Below are 18,352 nucleotides of genomic sequence, written 5' to 3' on the forward strand. Positions count from 1 at the left end.
GGTGGCTTCAGGACCTGTTCTGTTTGGGTTTGGTAGGGACAGGGCAGTGGCCCATATTTTCATATTTTCATTACTGTAGCAAAAATTGTTGGTGTCTGTGGCAGGGGAGGACACCTGTGGACAGTAAAAGAGGAACATATATTTTTATTTCCGTGGAGCAACTCATTGTTCCTGAATCTCTTCTGTTATAAAGGAGAAAGATGAGTGGACTTTTTGGTCTTGGTCCTTCTGTCTGTGAGTGTGAGGCTAGTAGGTAAGCAGGTGGTGCTGATGCCTTTAAGGGACTTTTCTCAAGATGCAGGTGTTACTTGTCCAGAGAATTTCATCTGAAAAGGATTTCCAGAGGAGGAGAAAGAGGAAAAATGCTTCTTTTCAGCTAAACATGTCTCAGATCAAGAGCTGTGTCCACTCTGCCTCCTGGAGTGCCATGCGTTTAGTACTTGCAAACCTTTACTTCTCTACTTGTGTTTTCCCTCCCCAGTGATTTTGTTTCACGTACTTTTAAAAATTCTTGTGATAGTCAAGGGTCTCTAAAAAATATTTCTATCCTATGTACCAGAGCCTTCTCTACATCATGGCTTCTTATATGCAATGCAGAATTCCTACCATGAATTTATGATCTGCCATATTAAAAGTGTTCCTTTTATGGCTGCTGAACATGGGAAGATGTGGATACTCAAGATTCCTATTGGGGGAAAGCTGGGGTCCTTAGTAAAGATGGAGAACATATAATGTTGAGGTGTCGCCTGTGTTCTCCATTAGCTCTATGCAGAACAGGATTAAGAAAATGCTTATTTAAACAGGATGGCATTTATTTATTTTTTTATTTATTTTTTTTTATTTTTTGAGACAGAGTCTCACTCTGTCGCCCAGGCTGGAGTGCAGTGGCGAGATCTCGGCTCACTGCAAGCTCCACCTCCCAGGTTCACGCTTTTCTCCTGCCTCAGCCTCCCCAGTAGCTGGGACTACAGGCGCCCACCACCACACCAGGCTAATTTTTTGTATTTTTAGTAGAGACAGGGTTTCACCATGTTAGCCAGGATGGTCTCGATCTCCTGACCTCGTGATCCGCCCGCCTCGGCCTCCCAAAGTGCTGGGATTACAGGTGTGAGCCACCGTGCCCGGCCTGTTCAGGATGGCATTTATTACCCAGGAAGTTCTGGAGAAAATTATTCAGAGATACCTGCTTTCTAGGATGCTAAAGAAGGAATACTTAAAATCATTATTAAAAATTATAGAACATGGGAGATATCTTGACCTTTGCATAAAACTGATTTTTCTTTATGGTTAAATTCAGTCTGTAATTGACTTTTTGAGGGGCAATATCTCAGCAGTGATGTTGTGTTCTGTGTGCATCAGCACATCATAAAAATTTATTCTAGTGTTGTTGATGTTAATAATTTGCTTGGTTAAAGACTTTTTTTCACTATAGAGTTAATTGTTTTTCTCTTTATTATTAAGTATCTTTATGTAGCTAATAAACTATCACATTTAATCTGGCACCTGCCCTTTTTTCTTAGGTTTTTTTGTTTGTTTTTTGCAAGTATCTGTCTTTGGAAAATGAAGGCTCTTATCTTTGTTTACAGACCAGAAAAGTTGGGAAAAACACAATCTCTTTCACTTACTGAATGTCTGACAAAATAGTCTTCTGGGGTCAAAAACACTGGCATTACTAGTGACCTTGTTAGAATTTTAAAAACTCAGACTTTATTCCAGATCTTCTGGGGAAAAAAAAAAAAAAAGCTTCACGACAGGATCTCCAGTTTATTGTACATATTTAAATTTGAGAGGTACCATCTAACTCAACATGTCTTTTTTTGTCTGAAAAATATACACAACTCATTATGATGTAGATATAGCACTCAAAAATGTATACATTTGTGTCCTTAATTATATTCTTTATCATCCAGAAAAGTATTATATATGCACTGGTGTTGTGGATCTTATGCCATTCTCTGCCCTCAGAGTAAGAATACATTAGAGAATATTTCTGTGTTAAAAATTATTGGATAATTTCAGTTATTCTTATAAGTCAGAACCAATTCTCTTTACTCTCTCATTTCACCTTAAGTCAAATAATAAATTCTGCCCATGGCCACTTGGTAAATATATGTGTGTCTCTGTGCTTGTGTTTTTCAGGAGACATTGACATTTAGGGATGTGGCCATAGAATTCTCTCTGGAGGAGTGGGAATGCCTGAACCCTTCTCAGCAGAATTTATATATGAATGTGATGTTAGAGAACTACAAAAACCTGGTCTTCTTGGGTGAGAATAACTTTAATACGTAATTCTTAATATACCCTAAACGTTTTATGTCTTTTTTTGTAGAATTTTTTAGGTAATTTATGCTTTGTATAAATGAGTTTCTGATCCCAGTTTTCAAGAAAATCTTGATGATTTGTCTGCGTAGAAAAGAATTTCTTCAACATGTTTCATCTTGACCTGAACTTTCCACATTCCTGAGCTGATCTGCATCCTTCACTCTAAATTAGTGGTAATTCCAGAAATTTGGTGGCATAGTATATTGCCCGTATCTTAAAATCTATTTTCCGCCATCAATTTTTGATTCATGAGTACCAGGTAGTAAAATTAAGGACCTACAAATTTAAAATATTTTCTAAATAGTTAGAGATGTCTCATTAATTAGTATTTTAGGATTAATTTTCTAAAATATTCTATTACATCCTTTTTACTGAGCACAGTACTAGGTTGGTAACTAGAGAATATAAGCAAGATTTATGCTATTTACTTTTAATAAAGCAGGTATTGCTGTCTCTAAGCAAGACCCGATGACCAGTCTGGAGCAAGAAAAAGAGCCCTGGAATATGAAGAGACATGAGATGGTGGATGAATCCCCAGGTAGGTGAGAGTGAACACAACAGATGACACAGATGAGAGGTACAAAGGTAAAAAAAAAAAAAAAAAAAAAGCAAGCCAGTCCTTACAATGTGATTTGGGAAGCTGTGTTGCAAAGCATATAGTTTCTGGGAAGACTGAATATTTTCTTAAAATTTTCTCTCACTAAAGGGCATCTTCTGTCTTATGCTTTTAAATTCTCTAAGAATTTTCCTTTTCCTTGGGTGAACACACAAATATCTGCATAATTTTGAAAAACACTGTTTTTTTGTTTTGTTTTGTTTTGTTTTGAGACAGAGTTTCGCTTTGGTTGCCCAGGCTGGATTACAGTGGGGTGATCTCGACTCACTGCAACCTGTGGCTCTTGGGTTCGACGATTTTCCTGCCTCAGTCTCCTGGGTAGCTGAGATTACAGGCGACTGCCACCATACCCGGCTAATTGTTTTGTATTTTTAGTAGAGACGGGGTTTTACCATGTTGGCCAGGCTGGTCTTGTACTCCTGTCCTCAAGTGATCTGCGCACCTTGGCCTCCCAAAGTGCTGCGATTACAAGTGTGAGCCACTGCACCCGGCTGAAAAACTCTATGTTACATTATTTTTTAGTTCTGTTTTTGCATCCTGTCTGAAATATGTGAGAGTAGTGGTTTCTGTTCCATTAGGGGTTTCTTGTTAATTTTTCTGCATAGTCCATCCTGTTTTTATTACTATAGTCTTAAAATATAGTTTGAAATTATAAGTTATGATGTCCTGTCTCTCTGCTTTGTTCTTTTTATTCTCAAGAATGCTTTGGCTATTTGAAGTTTATTGTAGTTTCTTGTAAATTTTAGAATTGTATTTTCTGTTGTGAAAAAAATGCCACTGGAATTTTATTAGGAAGTTTATTGAATGTGTAGATTACTTTAAATAATATGGCACTTTAACAATATTTATTCTTTCAATCCATAGACATGAAATTTTGTGTTGTTGTTGAGACAGAGTCTCGCTCCGTCACCCAGGCTGGAGTGCAGTGGTGCAATCTCAACTCACTGCAACCTCCACTTTCCGTGTTCAAGTGATTCTCCTGCCTCAGCCTCCCTAATAGCTGGGATTACAGGCATGTGCCACCACGCCCGGCTAATTTTTGTATTTTAGTAGAGATGGGGTTTCACCATGTTGTCCAGGCTGGTCTCGATCTCCTGACCTTGTGATCCGCCTGCCTTGGCCTCCCAAAGTGCTGGGATTATAGGCGTGAGTCACCATGCCCAGCCGACATAAAATATTTTTAAATTTATTTTTGTCTTCTCTAATTTCTTTCATTGATATCTTATATATTTCATTGTAAAGATTTTTTACCTTGGCCAGCCGCAGTGGCTCACACCTGTAATCCCAGCACTTTGGGAGGCCAGGGAGGGTGGATCACCTGAGGTCAGGAGTTCGAGACCAGCCTGACCAACATGGAGAAACCCTGTCTCTACTAAAAATACAAAAGTGGCTGGCCATATTACAGGCATAGATTACATGCCTGTAATCCCAGTTACTCGGGAGGCTAAGGCAGGAGAATCGTTTCAACCCAGGAGGCAGAGGTTGTGGTGAGTCAAGATGGCACCATTGCACTCCAGCCTGGGCAACATCAGCAAAACTCCATCTTAATAAAACAAAAAGATTTTTTACCTTCTTAGTTAAATTGGTTTTCAGAAATTTATTATTTTAATACTATTATAAATAAGATTGTTTTCTTTATTGCATCAGATAGTTTAAGTGTATGGAACCATAACTTGTATGTTAATTTTATATTTTGCTAATTTACTGACTGTATTTATTAGTTTAGACAATTTTTTTGTTGTTGTTCAAGACAGAGTCTTACTGTTTCTCCCAGGCTGGAGTGCAATGGCACGATCTTAGCTCACTGCAACCTCCACCTCCTGGGTTCAAATGATTCTCCCTCAGCCTCTCAGGTAGCTGGGACTACAGGCGCCCACTGCCACACCTGGCTAATTTTTTTTTGCAGTTTTAGTAGAGACAGGGTTTCACTATGTTGGCCAGGCTGTTCTTGAAGTCCTGACCTCGTGATTTGCCCGCCTCGGCCCCCAAAAGTGCTGGGATTACACATGTGAGCCACCATGCCCAGCTTTTTAGACAAATTTTAATGTACTGTTTATGGGTTTTTATATAATAAAATCATACGATCCACAAAAAGCAACTTTTTACTTATTTCTCTTCAATTCCAACGGCTTTTTAAAAATGTTTTTGACTAATCCTTGTGCCATACACTTCCAGTGCTACATTAAAATAGAAGCATTGACAATGGGCACAAATTCACAGATATATTGATATCTGTGAATTTGAAGGAGCAAACAACTCCTTAAGCTTTTATAAACTGGTTTCAGGAGGTAAAGATCTTTTTCTGTTGTGTCCCTAGGGTCATGGGATGCCCTCTGGGTTTGTAGTGAAGAGGGGTTGTAGCTTGGTCACAAGACTGCTCGGTCTGCACTAGCATCCACCTTTAGATGGTTTGTTACAAAGGGCTTGGGTAATCGGAATTTCCATTTTATTTTTGGACAGATTGAATGTTCTTTAAGACTTTGATCTGTAGGGCAGACACGAGGGCAGTGTCTGCAGCTGGCTCCATATATAATGGCCCTTATATCAGGATGTGAATGGGTTTGCCTTTCACTGAGTACCAGAGAGGATTTCCTCAGGTCACTGTGTGGGTTTCTACTTAAGCAAAACTGGTCATGAACTGTGTCTCAGAGCTGGAACTGAGTCATTAAACTATTTCAGGGACTGCAGTAGAAACTTGTCGTAATTTTAGATTCAGACATTTAGGACAATATGCTAGAATTTACATGTTATGCCTGAAATAAATTAGATAATTGATAGGCACTCCATATTACTAGAATGGTTACTTAATTTAAGTTTGCTGCAGGTAAAAAGGAATTATAGGATTTTCACCCACTTTCTTCAGCATATATCTAAATGATAATTTACTTGTAAATATTTGTTTTACATATCAGAGGCTCTAACCCTATTTTGAAAAATATAAGTTTTAATTTAGCAATGTAATGCTGTTCTTTGCTTCTGAAGTTGGATTACAGCAGTTTCATTTTGTGTAAGAATAGCATATATTTAAAACATAAAAATTATCACATTTCTTTTACATGCTTATTAAAAGTTTCTCATTAGTATATTCTATTTATAATTATACTGCATATTCTGTGAAATTTTACTGCCACATAGTCCATGCCAATTATTCGAAATACCTGCCTTCCATGAGTACACAAATATTGTGGTTATCCAGACAATTCTTTTTTAAAGGTATATTAATGCTGCATACCAGATTTTATGAGTAAACATGTCTCTTACTGTTGTGCAGTTTTCATATTAGTGTTTTTTCAGTGTAGGTTTCTTAACATCAGCTTATTGTGTTTTTTAGTTTTTCTTATCTACTATAATTTTAGCCAATTTGCAATTCTGTTTGTATACTTTAAGTCAATGTGATGTTTAATTAAGAGATAAATCAGCCATACATCTATCACAATTGGATTATATATGTGTGGGTGTTTATCTATAAATATGACCCCAATATTGGTTATGGCTTATCTTGTATATATTCTTTCTTAGCTGATTTTCAGTGGGCATTTTATCTTGTCTAAGTGAGTAGTCATGGAAATATTTTCATTATGTCTTATTTTCTCCATGTGTCTAATGATGAATATATATTTCCTTTGTGTGAGAGAAACACTTTTTGTGATTTGAAGGTAATTTCTGAGAAGATTTGTAATTTAGTATTTTTTCCATTTTTCCTTTAGAAAAAGTAATTGTTGTAAAAACACATAATAGGCCTGGCTCAGTGGCTCACGCCTGTAATCCCAGCACTTTGGGAGGCTGAGGCAGGCAGATCACTTGAGATCAGGAGTTCCAGACCAGCCTGGCCAACATGGTGAAACCCTGTCTCTACTAAAAAACAAAATTAGCTGGACATGGTGGCCTACGCCTGTATAATTCGGGCTACACAGGAGACTGAGGCAGGAGAGTCGCTTAAACCCAGGAGGCAGAGGTTGCAGTGAGCCGAGATCACACCACTGCACTCCAGCCTGGGTGACAGAGCGAGATTCTGTCTCAAAAGAATGAGAAGAAAAAACAGTAAAAACATTAAAATTTAGCATCTTAAGTCTATTTAAGTGCACATTTCAGGGCCAGACATGGTGATGGCTCACATCTGTAATCCCTGGATTTTGGGAGGCCAAGACAGGAGTATCATTTGAGCCGAAAAGTTTGAGACCAGCCTGGGCAACATTCGGAGATTCCCTCTCTACAAAAATTTTTAAAAATATCCAGGCATGGTAGTGTGCACCTGTGGTCCCAGCTGTTTGGGAGATTGAGGGGAGGATTACTTGAGCCTGGGAGTTTGAGGCTGAAGTGAGGCATAATTGTGCCACTGCACTTCAGCTTGAGTGACAGAGTGAGACCCTGTCTCAAAAAGAAGCTGTACGTTTCAGTCATGTTAAATATATTCACATTGTTATGCAAAAGACTTCTAGAAATTTTACATCTTGTGAAACTAAAACTCAGTACCCATTTAAGTAACAAGAACCCATTTTACCCTCTCCCCAGCCGTTGACAAACACTGTTCCACTTTGTTTTTATGAGTGTGACTACTTAAGATATCTCATATACATAGTGGAATCATATAGTTTTATCATTTTGTTATGGGCTTATTTCCCATGACATAATATTTTCAAAGTTTATATCAAAATGTGACAAGATTTCTTTGATTATATTTGATTTAATTATGATAGTATTTGATAATCTTTGATTTCTGTGATATTTCATTGGATGTATATGTTACATTTTTGATGTGTTTGTAGGAGACACCTGGGTTGCTTCTGCTTTTGGCTTTTGTGAATACTGGTACAATAAACATGGATGTTCAAATTTGTCTTCCAGGCCCTGTGCTTCATATTTTGGAAATATATTCATAAGTGGGATTGCTATATTTGATGATAATTCCATTTTTAATTAAGAAGCATTTATAACATTTTAAAATAATGGTTGCATCTTGTTTTCTACCAACAATCAACATAGTTTTATTTTCATTGCATCATCAAGAGATTTGGTGTTTTAAAAAAAGGTATAGTGGCCTTTGTAATGAGTGTGAGGCAATTTTGTTTTTTCATTTTATTTATTTATTTATTCATTGTGATGAAGTCTTACTGTTATCACCCAGGCTAGAGTACAATGGTGCAATGGCTCACTGCAACTTCCGCCTCCTGGATTCCAACAATTCTCATGCCTCAGCCTCCCGAGTAGCTGAGATTACAGGCACCTGCCATCATGCCTGGCTAGTTTTTGTATTTTTAGTAGAAACGGGGTTTTCACCATGTTGGCCAGGCTGGTCTTGAACTCCTGACTTCAGGTGATCCTACCTGACTCGGCCTCCCAAAGTGCTGGGATTACAGTTGTGAGGTGAGCGCCTGGCCTCTATTTTTATGTGTTTCTCTGCAAATCATTAATTCTGCTTTCCTTTTCAAATGTTTTTTCCCATTTGGGTTTATTTTTTGATAAAAATTATTTTTTCATTTCTTTCTTTTTTTTGAGACAGAGTCTCACTCTGTCTCCCAGACTGGAGTGCCATCGTGTGATCTCGGCTCACTGCAAACTCTGCCTCCTGCGTTTAAGTGATTCTCCTGCCTCAGCCTGTCTCAGCCTCCTGAGTAGCTGGGATTATAGGTGCCTACCACCACACCTGGCTGATTTTTGTATTTTTAGTAGAGAAAGGGTTTCACCATCTTGGTCAGGCTGGTCTTGAACTCCTGACCTCGTGATCCACCCACCTCGGCCTCTCAAAGTGCTGGGATTACCTGCGTGAGCCACCGTGCCTGGCCCTACTTTTTCATTTCTAAATAAAGTTATTCAACTTTATTGTTCAGTTTTAAGAGTTGTTCATATATTCTGAATATTAACTACTTTCACTTATGATTTCCATATATTTTCACCCACTTCCTAGATGACATTTTCTGTTTATTGAATTTTTTTAATGTGCAGAAATTCTGAAGTATAGTGTAGTTAAATATTTCTGTTCTTTCCTTTGTTGCATATGCATTTAATGTCGTATCTTAGGAAATGGTGCCAAGACCCATGTCAAGTTTTTTTTTTCTAAGAGATTCGCTAAGGCAGGAGAATTGTTTGAACCCGGAAGGTGGAAGTTGCAGTGAGCCAAGATCATGCCACTGCACTCCAGCCTTGGTGACAGAATGAGACTCCATCTCAAACAAAATAAATAGGCTGGGCGTGGTGGCATATGCCTGTAATCCCAGCATGTTGGGAGGCCAAGGCAGGAGGGTCACGTGAGGGTCAGGAGGTCGAGACCAGCGTGGCCAACATATAGTGAAACCCCATCTCTACTAAAAAATACAAAACTTAGCTGGACATTTTGGCACGTGCCTGTAGTCCCACCTACTTGGGAAGCTGAGGCAGGAGAATCACTTGAATCTAGGAGGCAGAGATTTCAGTGAGCCAAGGTTGCACCACTGCACTCCAGCCTGGGCAATAGAGCGAGACTCCGTCACTCCAAAAATAAATAAATAAATAAATAAAATAAAATCGGGCTCACGCTTGTAATCCCAGCACTTTGGGAGGCTGAGGCAGGCGGATCACGAGGTCAGGAGTTCGAGACCAGCCTGACCAACATGGTGAGACCCCGTCTCTACTAAAAATACAAAAATTAGCTGGGCGTGGTGGCAGGTGCCTGTAATCCCAGCTACTCAGGAGGCTGAGTCAGGAGAATCACTTAAACCTGGGAGTCGGATGTTGTAGTGAGCCGAGATCGTGCCATTGCACTCCAGCCTGGGTGACAGAGCAAGACCCCATCTGAAAAACAAAAAACAATAAAATATTTTTTGTATATGCTTCAAGGAAATGATTCAACTTTATCAGTGTTATCCAGTTTATGGCATTATTTTTTGAAAAGATTATCTCTTCTCTGTTGTGTGCTCATGGCAACTTTGTGGAAGATCATGTAATCATATACAGAAGGCTTCATTTCTGGGCTCTCCACTCTTTTCTTTCATCTGTTTATCTGCCTTTGTGTCAGTACCATACTGTTTTTGTTATTTTAGCTTATATATGTATGTATGTATGTATGTATTGAGATGGAGTCTAGCTCTGTCACCAGGCTGGAGTGTAGTGGTGCGATCTCGGCTCACTGCACCTCTGCCTCCCGGGTTCAAGTGATTATCCTGCCTCAGGCTCCTAAGTGGCTGGGATTACAGGCACGCGCTGCCACACCCAGCTAATTTTTGTATTCTTAGTAGAGACGAGATTTCACCATGTTGGCCAGGATGGTCTCGATCCCCTGACCTCGTGATCCACCCACCTCAGACTCCCAAAGTGCTGGGCTTACAGGCATGAGCCACCGTACCTGGCTTATTTTAGCTTGTAATATATTTTAAAATTTGGAAGTATAATGCTTCTTTGTTCTTTTTCCTGGGCGTTTGGCTGGTTATAGTTTATAATCAAATTTTTAAATTTTAGACAAGATTTCTTTCTTTTTTTTTTTTTTTGAGACGGAATTTCGCTCTTGTTGCCCAGGCTGGAGTGCAATGGTGCAATCTTGGCTCACCGCAACCTCTGCCTCCCGGGTTCAAGCAATTCTCCTGCCTCAGCCTCCCGAGTAGCTGGGATTACAGGCATGCGCCACCACACCTGGCTAATTTTGTATGTTTAGTAGAGACGGGGTTTCTCCATGTTGGTCAGGCTGGTCTTGAACTCCCAACCTCAGGTGATCCGCCCGCCTTGGCCTCCCAAAATGCTGGGATTGCAGGTGTAAGCCACCATGCCCAGCCATAGACAAGATTTCTATAATGAAACTGTACTATTGGGATTTTTAAAGAACTTATATTGAATTTGCTTCCCACTGTAGTTTGTACTGACATCTTAACAAAATTAATTTTACTGACCATTGAACAAAAATATGTTGAAGAGTGTCTTTTAATTTAATTTTATTTGTTTTAGAGACAGGGTTTTCCTATGTTGTCCATGTAGTTTTGAACCTCTGAGCTCAAGCAATCTTCCTGCCCGGCCTTCCTAAATGCTAGTATTGGAGGCATGAGCCACCATACTCAACCCGTGTGTTTTATTTTTAGATATTCTTGGATTTGCCAGTTTTACTTTTTAATTTCTAGTTTTATTCAGTTTTGGTCAGAAAACAAAGTGTATGATTTTGGTCTTATTTATTGTCGTTTTGAGACAGGATCATATTTGTCACCCATGCTGGAGTACCTTGACATAAATTTGACTCACTGCAACCTCAGCCTCCTTGACTCAAGCGATCTTTCCACCTCAGCCTCCTATGTAGCTGAGACTACAGACATGCACTACCATGCCTCACTAATTTTTTTGGTTATTTGTAGTAATGGGTCTCACTAGACAGGGTCTCACTATGTTACTCAGGCTGGTGTCAATCTTCTGATCCCAAGTGATCCTCCCACCTTCATCTTCCAAATTATTGGGATTGTAGGTACCAACCACACATCCAGCCAGTATTTAATAAGACTTGTTATGTGTCCTAACAGAATACATCAGGTGCAAATAAGAACATTGTGTTGTTTCTTGCTTTTAACTGAAAAGTTTTGTACCTATCTGTTAAGCCTAGTTGGTCTGTGGTATGGTTTGGATGTCTATGTCCTGCAAACCTCATGCTGCAATGTAATCCTCAATGTTAGATGTGAAACCTGGTGTGGGAGGTGTTTGGGTCATGGGAACAAATTCTTCATGAATGCCTTTGTGCTATCCTGGTCATGAGAAAGTTTTCACTCCATTAATTCAAATGAGAGCTGGTTCATTTAAAGAAACTGACTCCTTCACCTCATGCTTGCCATCTCTTACCATGTGATATGTCCAGTTACTCTTTGTCTTCCACCATGATTGTAAGTTTCCTGAGACCCTCACCAGAAGCAGATGCTGTTACACCCTTCTTGTACAGTCTGCTGAGCTGTGAGCCCAATAAACCTGCTTTCTTTATAAGTTATACACTCAGGTATTCCTCTTTATGCAAAATAGTTAATACAGTCTATAATGTCTGTTTTCTGTTTTCTTATTGATCTTTTATCTGAATTTTCTATTTATTATTGCAAATGATGTCTTGATCTCCACATTTATGTTGCTATGTATTTCTTGCTTCTCCTTTGCCAAAATTTGCTTTGTATATTTGGGAAACCTCATGTTATATATACAGACACATATACATATAAATAGATATGACAGTTATAGATTCCTGGTAAATTGACCCATTTGACCATTATATAATACCGTGCTTGTCCTATGCTAGTACTTGACTTAAAACATATCCAATATAATTATTACCACCTCACCCAATTGTGGTTACTATTTGCATGGAATATAGATTTTTTCCCATTCTGTTACTTTCAACCTATTTGACTTAATGCTAAAATGAGTCTGTTATAGACAGCAAATTGTATGCTTTTTAAGTTAAGCCACTAAGCCATCTTATTTTTTTCTTTTTATAAATTTATTTATTTTTGAGATAAAGTCTCTGTCAACCAGGCTGGTTTGCAGTGGCATGACCATGACTCACTGCAGCCTCAACCTCCCAAACTCAGATGATCTCATTTAGCTTCTTGAGTAGCTGGGTTGCAAATATTTGCCATCCCAAGCCCAGATAGTTTTTTGTTACCTTTTTCTGTAGATACAGTTTTTTGCCCTGTTGTCTAGGTTGGTCTCAAACTCCTGAGTTAAAGTGATCAGATTCCTCAGCCTCCAAAAGTTCTGAGATTACATTTTTTAAATAAGTAGTTTAATTAATTTATATTTAAAATGACTGCTTAAAGATATAAAGTTACTATTACCAGTTTCATTGTTTTTTTTTAAATTTAATTTAATGTAATTTAATTTTATTTCAGGATACATGTGCAGGATGTGCAGGTTTGTTACATAAGTAAACGTGTGCCATGGTGGTTTGCTGCACTTATTAACCCCTCACCTCGGTGATAAGCCCTGCATGCATTAGCTATTTATCCTGATTCTCTCCCTCCCCTGCAACAGGCCCCAGTGTGTGTTGTTTCCCTCCATGTGTCCATGTGTTCTTATTGTTCAGCTTCCACTTATAAGTGAGAACATGTGGTGTTTGGTTTTCTGTTCCTGTGTTAGTTTGCTGAAAATAATGGCTTCCAGCTCCATCTCTGTCTTTGCAAAGTACATGATCTTGTTCCTTTTTATGGCTGCATAGTAGTCTATGGTGCATATGTACCACATTTTCTTTATCCAGTCTGTCATAGATGGGCATTTGGGTTGATGCCATGTCTTTGCTATTGTGAATTGTGCTGCAATGAAGGTACACATCCATGTATCTTTATAGTAGAATGATTTATATTCCTTTGGTATATACCCAGTATAATGGGATTGTTGGGTCCAATAGTATATCTGGTTCTAGGTCTTTGAGGAATCGCCATACTGGCTTTCACAGTGGTTGAACTAATTTACATTCCCACCAAAAGTGTAAAAGCATTTCTATTTCTCCATAGCCTCACCAACATCTGTTGTTTCTTGGCATTTTAGTAATCACCATTTTGACAGGCATGAAATGGTATCTCATTGTAATTTTGATTTGCATTTCTTTAATGATCACTGATGTTGAGCTTTTTTTCATGTTTGTTGGCCACATAAATGTCTTCTTTTGAGACGTGTTTCTTCTTGTTCTTTGCTCACTTTTTAATGAGGTTGTTTGTTTTATTCTTGTAAATTTGTTTAAGTTCTTTGTAGACTCTAGATATTAACCTTTGTCAGATGGATAGATTGCAAAAATGTTCTCCCATTCTGTAGATTGTCTGTTCACTCTGATGATAATTTATTTTGCTGTGCAGAAGCTCTTTAATTAGATACCATTTGTCAATGTTTGCTTTTGTTGCAATTGCTTTTGACGCTTTCATCATGAAATCTTTGCCCATGCCTCTGTCCTGAATGGTATTGCCTAAATTTTATTTTAGGGTTCTTGTAGTTTTGGGTTTCAAATTTAAGTCTTTGATTCATCTTGAGTTAATTTTTGTATAAGTGTAAGAAAGGGGGTCCAGTTTCAATTTTCTGCCTATGGCTAGCTAGTTCTCCCAGCACCATTTATTAAAAGGGAATCCTTTTCCCATTTCTTGTTTTTGTCAGGTTTTTCAAAGATCAGATGGTTGTAGATATGCAGTCTTAGATTTCTGAGTTCTTTATTCTGTTCCGTTGGTCTGTGTGTCTGTTTTTATAACAGTACCAGGCAGCTTTGGTTACTATAGCCTTGTAGTATAGTTTGAAGTTGGATATCATGATGCCTCCAGCTTTGTTGTTTTTGCTTAGGATTCTCTTGGCTATATGGGGTCTTTTGGGGTTTCATATGAATTTTAAAATAGTTTTTTTTTCTAATTCCGTGAAGAATATCAGTAGTAGTTTAGTCAGAATAGCATGGAATCTATAAATTACTTTGAGCAGTATGGCCATTTTTACAATATTGATTCTTTCTGTCTTTTTCATTTGTTTGTGTCCTCTCTGATTTTCTTGTGCAGTGGTTTGTAGTTCTCCTTGAAGAGGTCTATCACTTCCCTTGTTAGCTGTATTCCTTGGTACTTTATTCTCTTTGTAGCAGTTGTGAATGGGAGTTTATTTGTGATTTGGCTCTCTGCTTGTTTATGGCTGGTGTATTAAAATGCTTGTGATTTTTGCACATTGATTTTGTATCCTGAGACTTTGCCGAAGTTGCTTATTAGATGAAGAAGCTTTTGGGCTAAGACAATGGGACTTTCTAGATCTAGGATCATGTTGTCTGCAAACATGTCGTCTGCGAGCTTCTGCAGACAGAAGTTTGACTTCCGAATTGAATACTGCTTATTTATTTCTCTTGCCTGATTTCCCTGGCCGGAACTTCCAATACTATGTTAAATAGGAGTGGTGAGAGGGCATCCTTGTCTAGTGCTAGTTTTCAGGGGGAATGCTTCCAGTTTTTGCCCTTTTAGTATGATATTGGCTGTGGGTTTGTCATAGATAGTTCTTACTATTTTGATGTATGTTCCATGAATACCTGGTTTATTGAGAGTTTTTAACATGAAGCGATGTTGAATTTGTTCGAAGGCCTTTTCTGCATCTATTGAGATAATCATGTGGTTTTTGTCTTTAAATCTGTTTATGTGATGTTGAATTATGTTTATCGATTTTTGTATGTTGAACTAGGCTTGCATCCCAGGAATAAAGCTGACTTGATTGTGGTGGATAAGCTTTTTAATGTGTTGCTGGATTCAGTTTGCAAGTATTTTATTGAGAATTTTTGTATTAATGTTTATCAGGGATATTGGCTTGAAGGTTTTTTTTGTTGTTGTTGTTGTTATGTCTCTGCCAGGTCTTGATATCAGGATGATGCTGGCCTCATAGAATGAGTTAAGGAGAGGCCCCTCCTTTTCTATCATTTGGAATAGTTTCAGAACAAATGGTACTCTTTGTACCTCTGGTAGAATTTAGCTATATATTCATCTGGTCCTGGACATTTTATGATTGGTAGGCTATTGGCTATTTGTTACTGCCTCAATTTCAGAACTTGTTATTGGTCTATTCAGGAATTCAACTTCTTCCTGTTCAGACTTGAAAGGATGGGTATGTCCAGGAATTTATCCATTTCTTCTAGATTTTCCAGTTTTTGTGCACAGAGGTGTTTATAGTATTTTCTGAAAGTTGTTTTTATTTCTATGGGGTCAGTGGTGATATCCCCTTTATCATTTTTTATTGTCTATTTCATTCATCTCTCTTTATAGCTAGTGTCTACGTTACTAATTTGGTCAAAAAAACAGCTCCTGGATTCATTGATTTTTTTTTTTTTTTTTGAAGGGTTTTTTTGTGTCTCTGTGTCCTTCACTTCCAATCTGAATCTGGTTATTTCTTGTCTTCTGCTAGCTTTAAGGTTTGTTTGCTCTTGGTTTTCTCTTTCTTTTAGTTGTGATGTTAGGGTGTCCATTTGAGATCTTTCTGGCTTTTTCATTTGGGTATTTAGTGCTATAAATTTCCCCATGAACACTGCTTTAGCTGTGTGCCAGAGATTCTGGTACATTGTCTCTTCATTCTCATTGGTTTCAAATAGTTTTTTGATTTCTGAGTTTTTTTTTTTTTTTCTTTTTGAGACAGAGTTCTTCTCTTGTCGCCCAGGCTGGAGTGCAGTGGCGCAATCTTGGCTCACTGCAACCTCCACCTCCCAGGTTCAAGTGATTCTCCTGCCTCAGCCTCCTGAGTAGCTGGGATTACTGGCACCCACCACCATGCCGGGCTAATATTATGTATTTTTAGTAGACATGGTGTGTTTCACCGTTTGCCAGGCTTGTCTTGAACTCCTGACCTCAAGTGATCTGCCCACCTCGGCCTCCCAAAGTGCTGGGATTACAGGTGTCAGCCACCATGCCCAGCCAAAGCCTACAGCACCTGGTATTCCCAGGTGGTCTCCCCTCCAAGTCCCAGCAAGGCCCGACCCTGCTTAGCTTCCAAGATTGGGCATGGTCAGAATGGTGTGGCTGTGGATGCCGGCCTCTGATTTAATTTTATTATTTAGCCAAAAGTCATTCAGTAGCAGGTTGCTCAATTTCCATGTAGTTGTGTGGTTTTGAGTGAGTTTCTTACTCGTGAGTTTTTTTGTTTTTGTTTGTTTTTTTGTTTGTTTGAGACAGAGTATTACACTGTCACCCAGGCTGGGGTGCAGTGGCATGTTATGATTTCAGTTCTTTTGCATTTGCTGAGAAGTGTTTTACTTCCAATTATCAATTTTTTTTCTTTTCTTTGTTTTTTTTTCTTTTTCTTTTTCTTTTTCTTTTTTTTTTTTTTTTGGACCAAGTCTTGCTCTGTCACCCAGGCTGGAGTGCAATGGCACAATCTTGGCTCACTGTAACCTCCACCTCCCAGGTTCAAGCGATTCTCCTGTCTCAGCCTCCTGAGTAGCTGGGATTACAGGCACATGCTGCCATGCCTGGCTCATTTTTTGTATTTTTAGTAGAGGTGGGCTTTCTCTGTGTTCCCCAGGCTGGATTTGAACTCCTGAGCTCATGCAATCCACCCACCTCGGCCTCTCAAAATGCTAGGGTTACAAGTGTGAGCCACCATGCCCAGCCATGTGATCAATTTTAGAGTAAGTGCCATGTGGAACTTAGAAGAATGTGTATTGTGTTGTTTGTGGCTGGAGAGTTCTGTAGATGTCTGTCAGGTCCACTTGACCCACAGCTGAGTTCAAGCCTTGTTACTTTTCTGACTCAATGATCTGTCTAATATTAACAGTGGAGCATTAAAGACTGTCAGTATTATTATGTGGAAGTCTAAGTCTCTTTATAGTTCTCTAAGAATGTGTTTTATGAATCTGGGTGCTCCTTGAATTGATCTCTTTACCATTATGTAATGCACTTCTTTGTCTTTTTTGATCTTTGTTGGTTTAAAGTTTGTTTTGTCAGAAACTATGATTGCAGGCTGGGCTCGGTGGCTCACGCCTGTAATCCCAGCACTTTGGGAGGCCAAGGTGGACAGATCACGAGGTCAGGAGATCAAGACCATCCTAGCTAACACAGTGAAACCTCGTCTCTACTAAAAATACAAAAAATTTGGCCGGGTGTGGTGGCGGGCGCCTGTAGTCCCAGCTACTTGGGAGGCTGAGGTGGGAGAATGGCATGAACCCAGGAGGTGGAGCTTGCAGTGAGCTGAGATCGTGCCACTGCACTCCAACCTAGGTGACAGAGTGAGACTCCATCTCAAAAAAAAAAGAAACTGTGATTGTAACCCCTGCTTTTTTTTTTCTGCTTCTATTTGCTTTGTAATTTTCCTCCATTCCTTTAGTTTGAGCCTACGTTTGTCTTTTCATGCGAAACGAGTCTCTTGAATACAGCACACAAATGGGTCATGACTCTTTATCCAGCTTGCCCTTCTGTGTCTTTCAATTGAGGCATTCAGCCTATTACATTTAAGGCTAATATTGTTATGTTTGATTTTGATTCTATCCATTTGGTGCTAGCTGCTTATTTTGCAGAGTCATTGATGTAGTTGTTTTATAGCATCATTCATCTTTGTACTTCACTGTGTTTTTGCAGTGGCTGGTAATGGCTTTTTTTCTTCCCATATTTAATGCTTCTTTAATAGCTCTATCTAGCAAGGCAGGCCTGGTGGTCATGTATTCCTTCAGCGTTTGCTTCTCTGAAAAGAATTTTATTTTTCTCCAGTTACAAAGACTTAGTAATGTTATTCTATTGTTTTATTTGATTCTTGTATCTTTGTTCCTCATTTTCTCTTTTTCTGTCTTTGTGTCTTTTTTTATACTTATCTTGATATGCTTTCACTTCTTTCTTATTTTGTTTTGTGTATCTATGCAGATATATTCTTGGTGGTATATTGGGAATTACGTAACACCTCTAAAAGATAAAACAGTGTATTTTAATCTGGTAAAAAATGAACTTCAGCTGGATTCATAAATTTTTTCTCATTATATCTGCCCTCAAATTTGTCATTGATGTT

The 18,352-nt window shown here is 38.6% G+C and overlaps 1 protein-coding gene across 1 annotated transcript in view; it reads left to right on the forward strand.

The window, feature by feature from the left end:
- The window catches only part of LOC129051918 (zinc finger protein 714-like), a 41,929-nt gene that overhangs the window by 14,078 nt on the left and 9,499 nt on the right, over nucleotides 1–18,352 (forward strand). The window contains 2 exon segments of the mRNA XM_063720041.1: nucleotides 2,140–2,266; nucleotides 2,765–2,860. Coding sequence (XP_063576111.1) covers nucleotides 2,140–2,266; nucleotides 2,765–2,860 — 223 coding nt within the window.

The sequence above is a fragment of the Pongo abelii genome, chromosome 20 (assembly GCF_028885655.2).
Source record: "Pongo abelii isolate AG06213 chromosome 20, NHGRI_mPonAbe1-v2.0_pri, whole genome shotgun sequence".
Lineage (NCBI taxonomy): Eukaryota > Metazoa > Chordata > Mammalia > Primates > Hominidae > Pongo > Pongo abelii.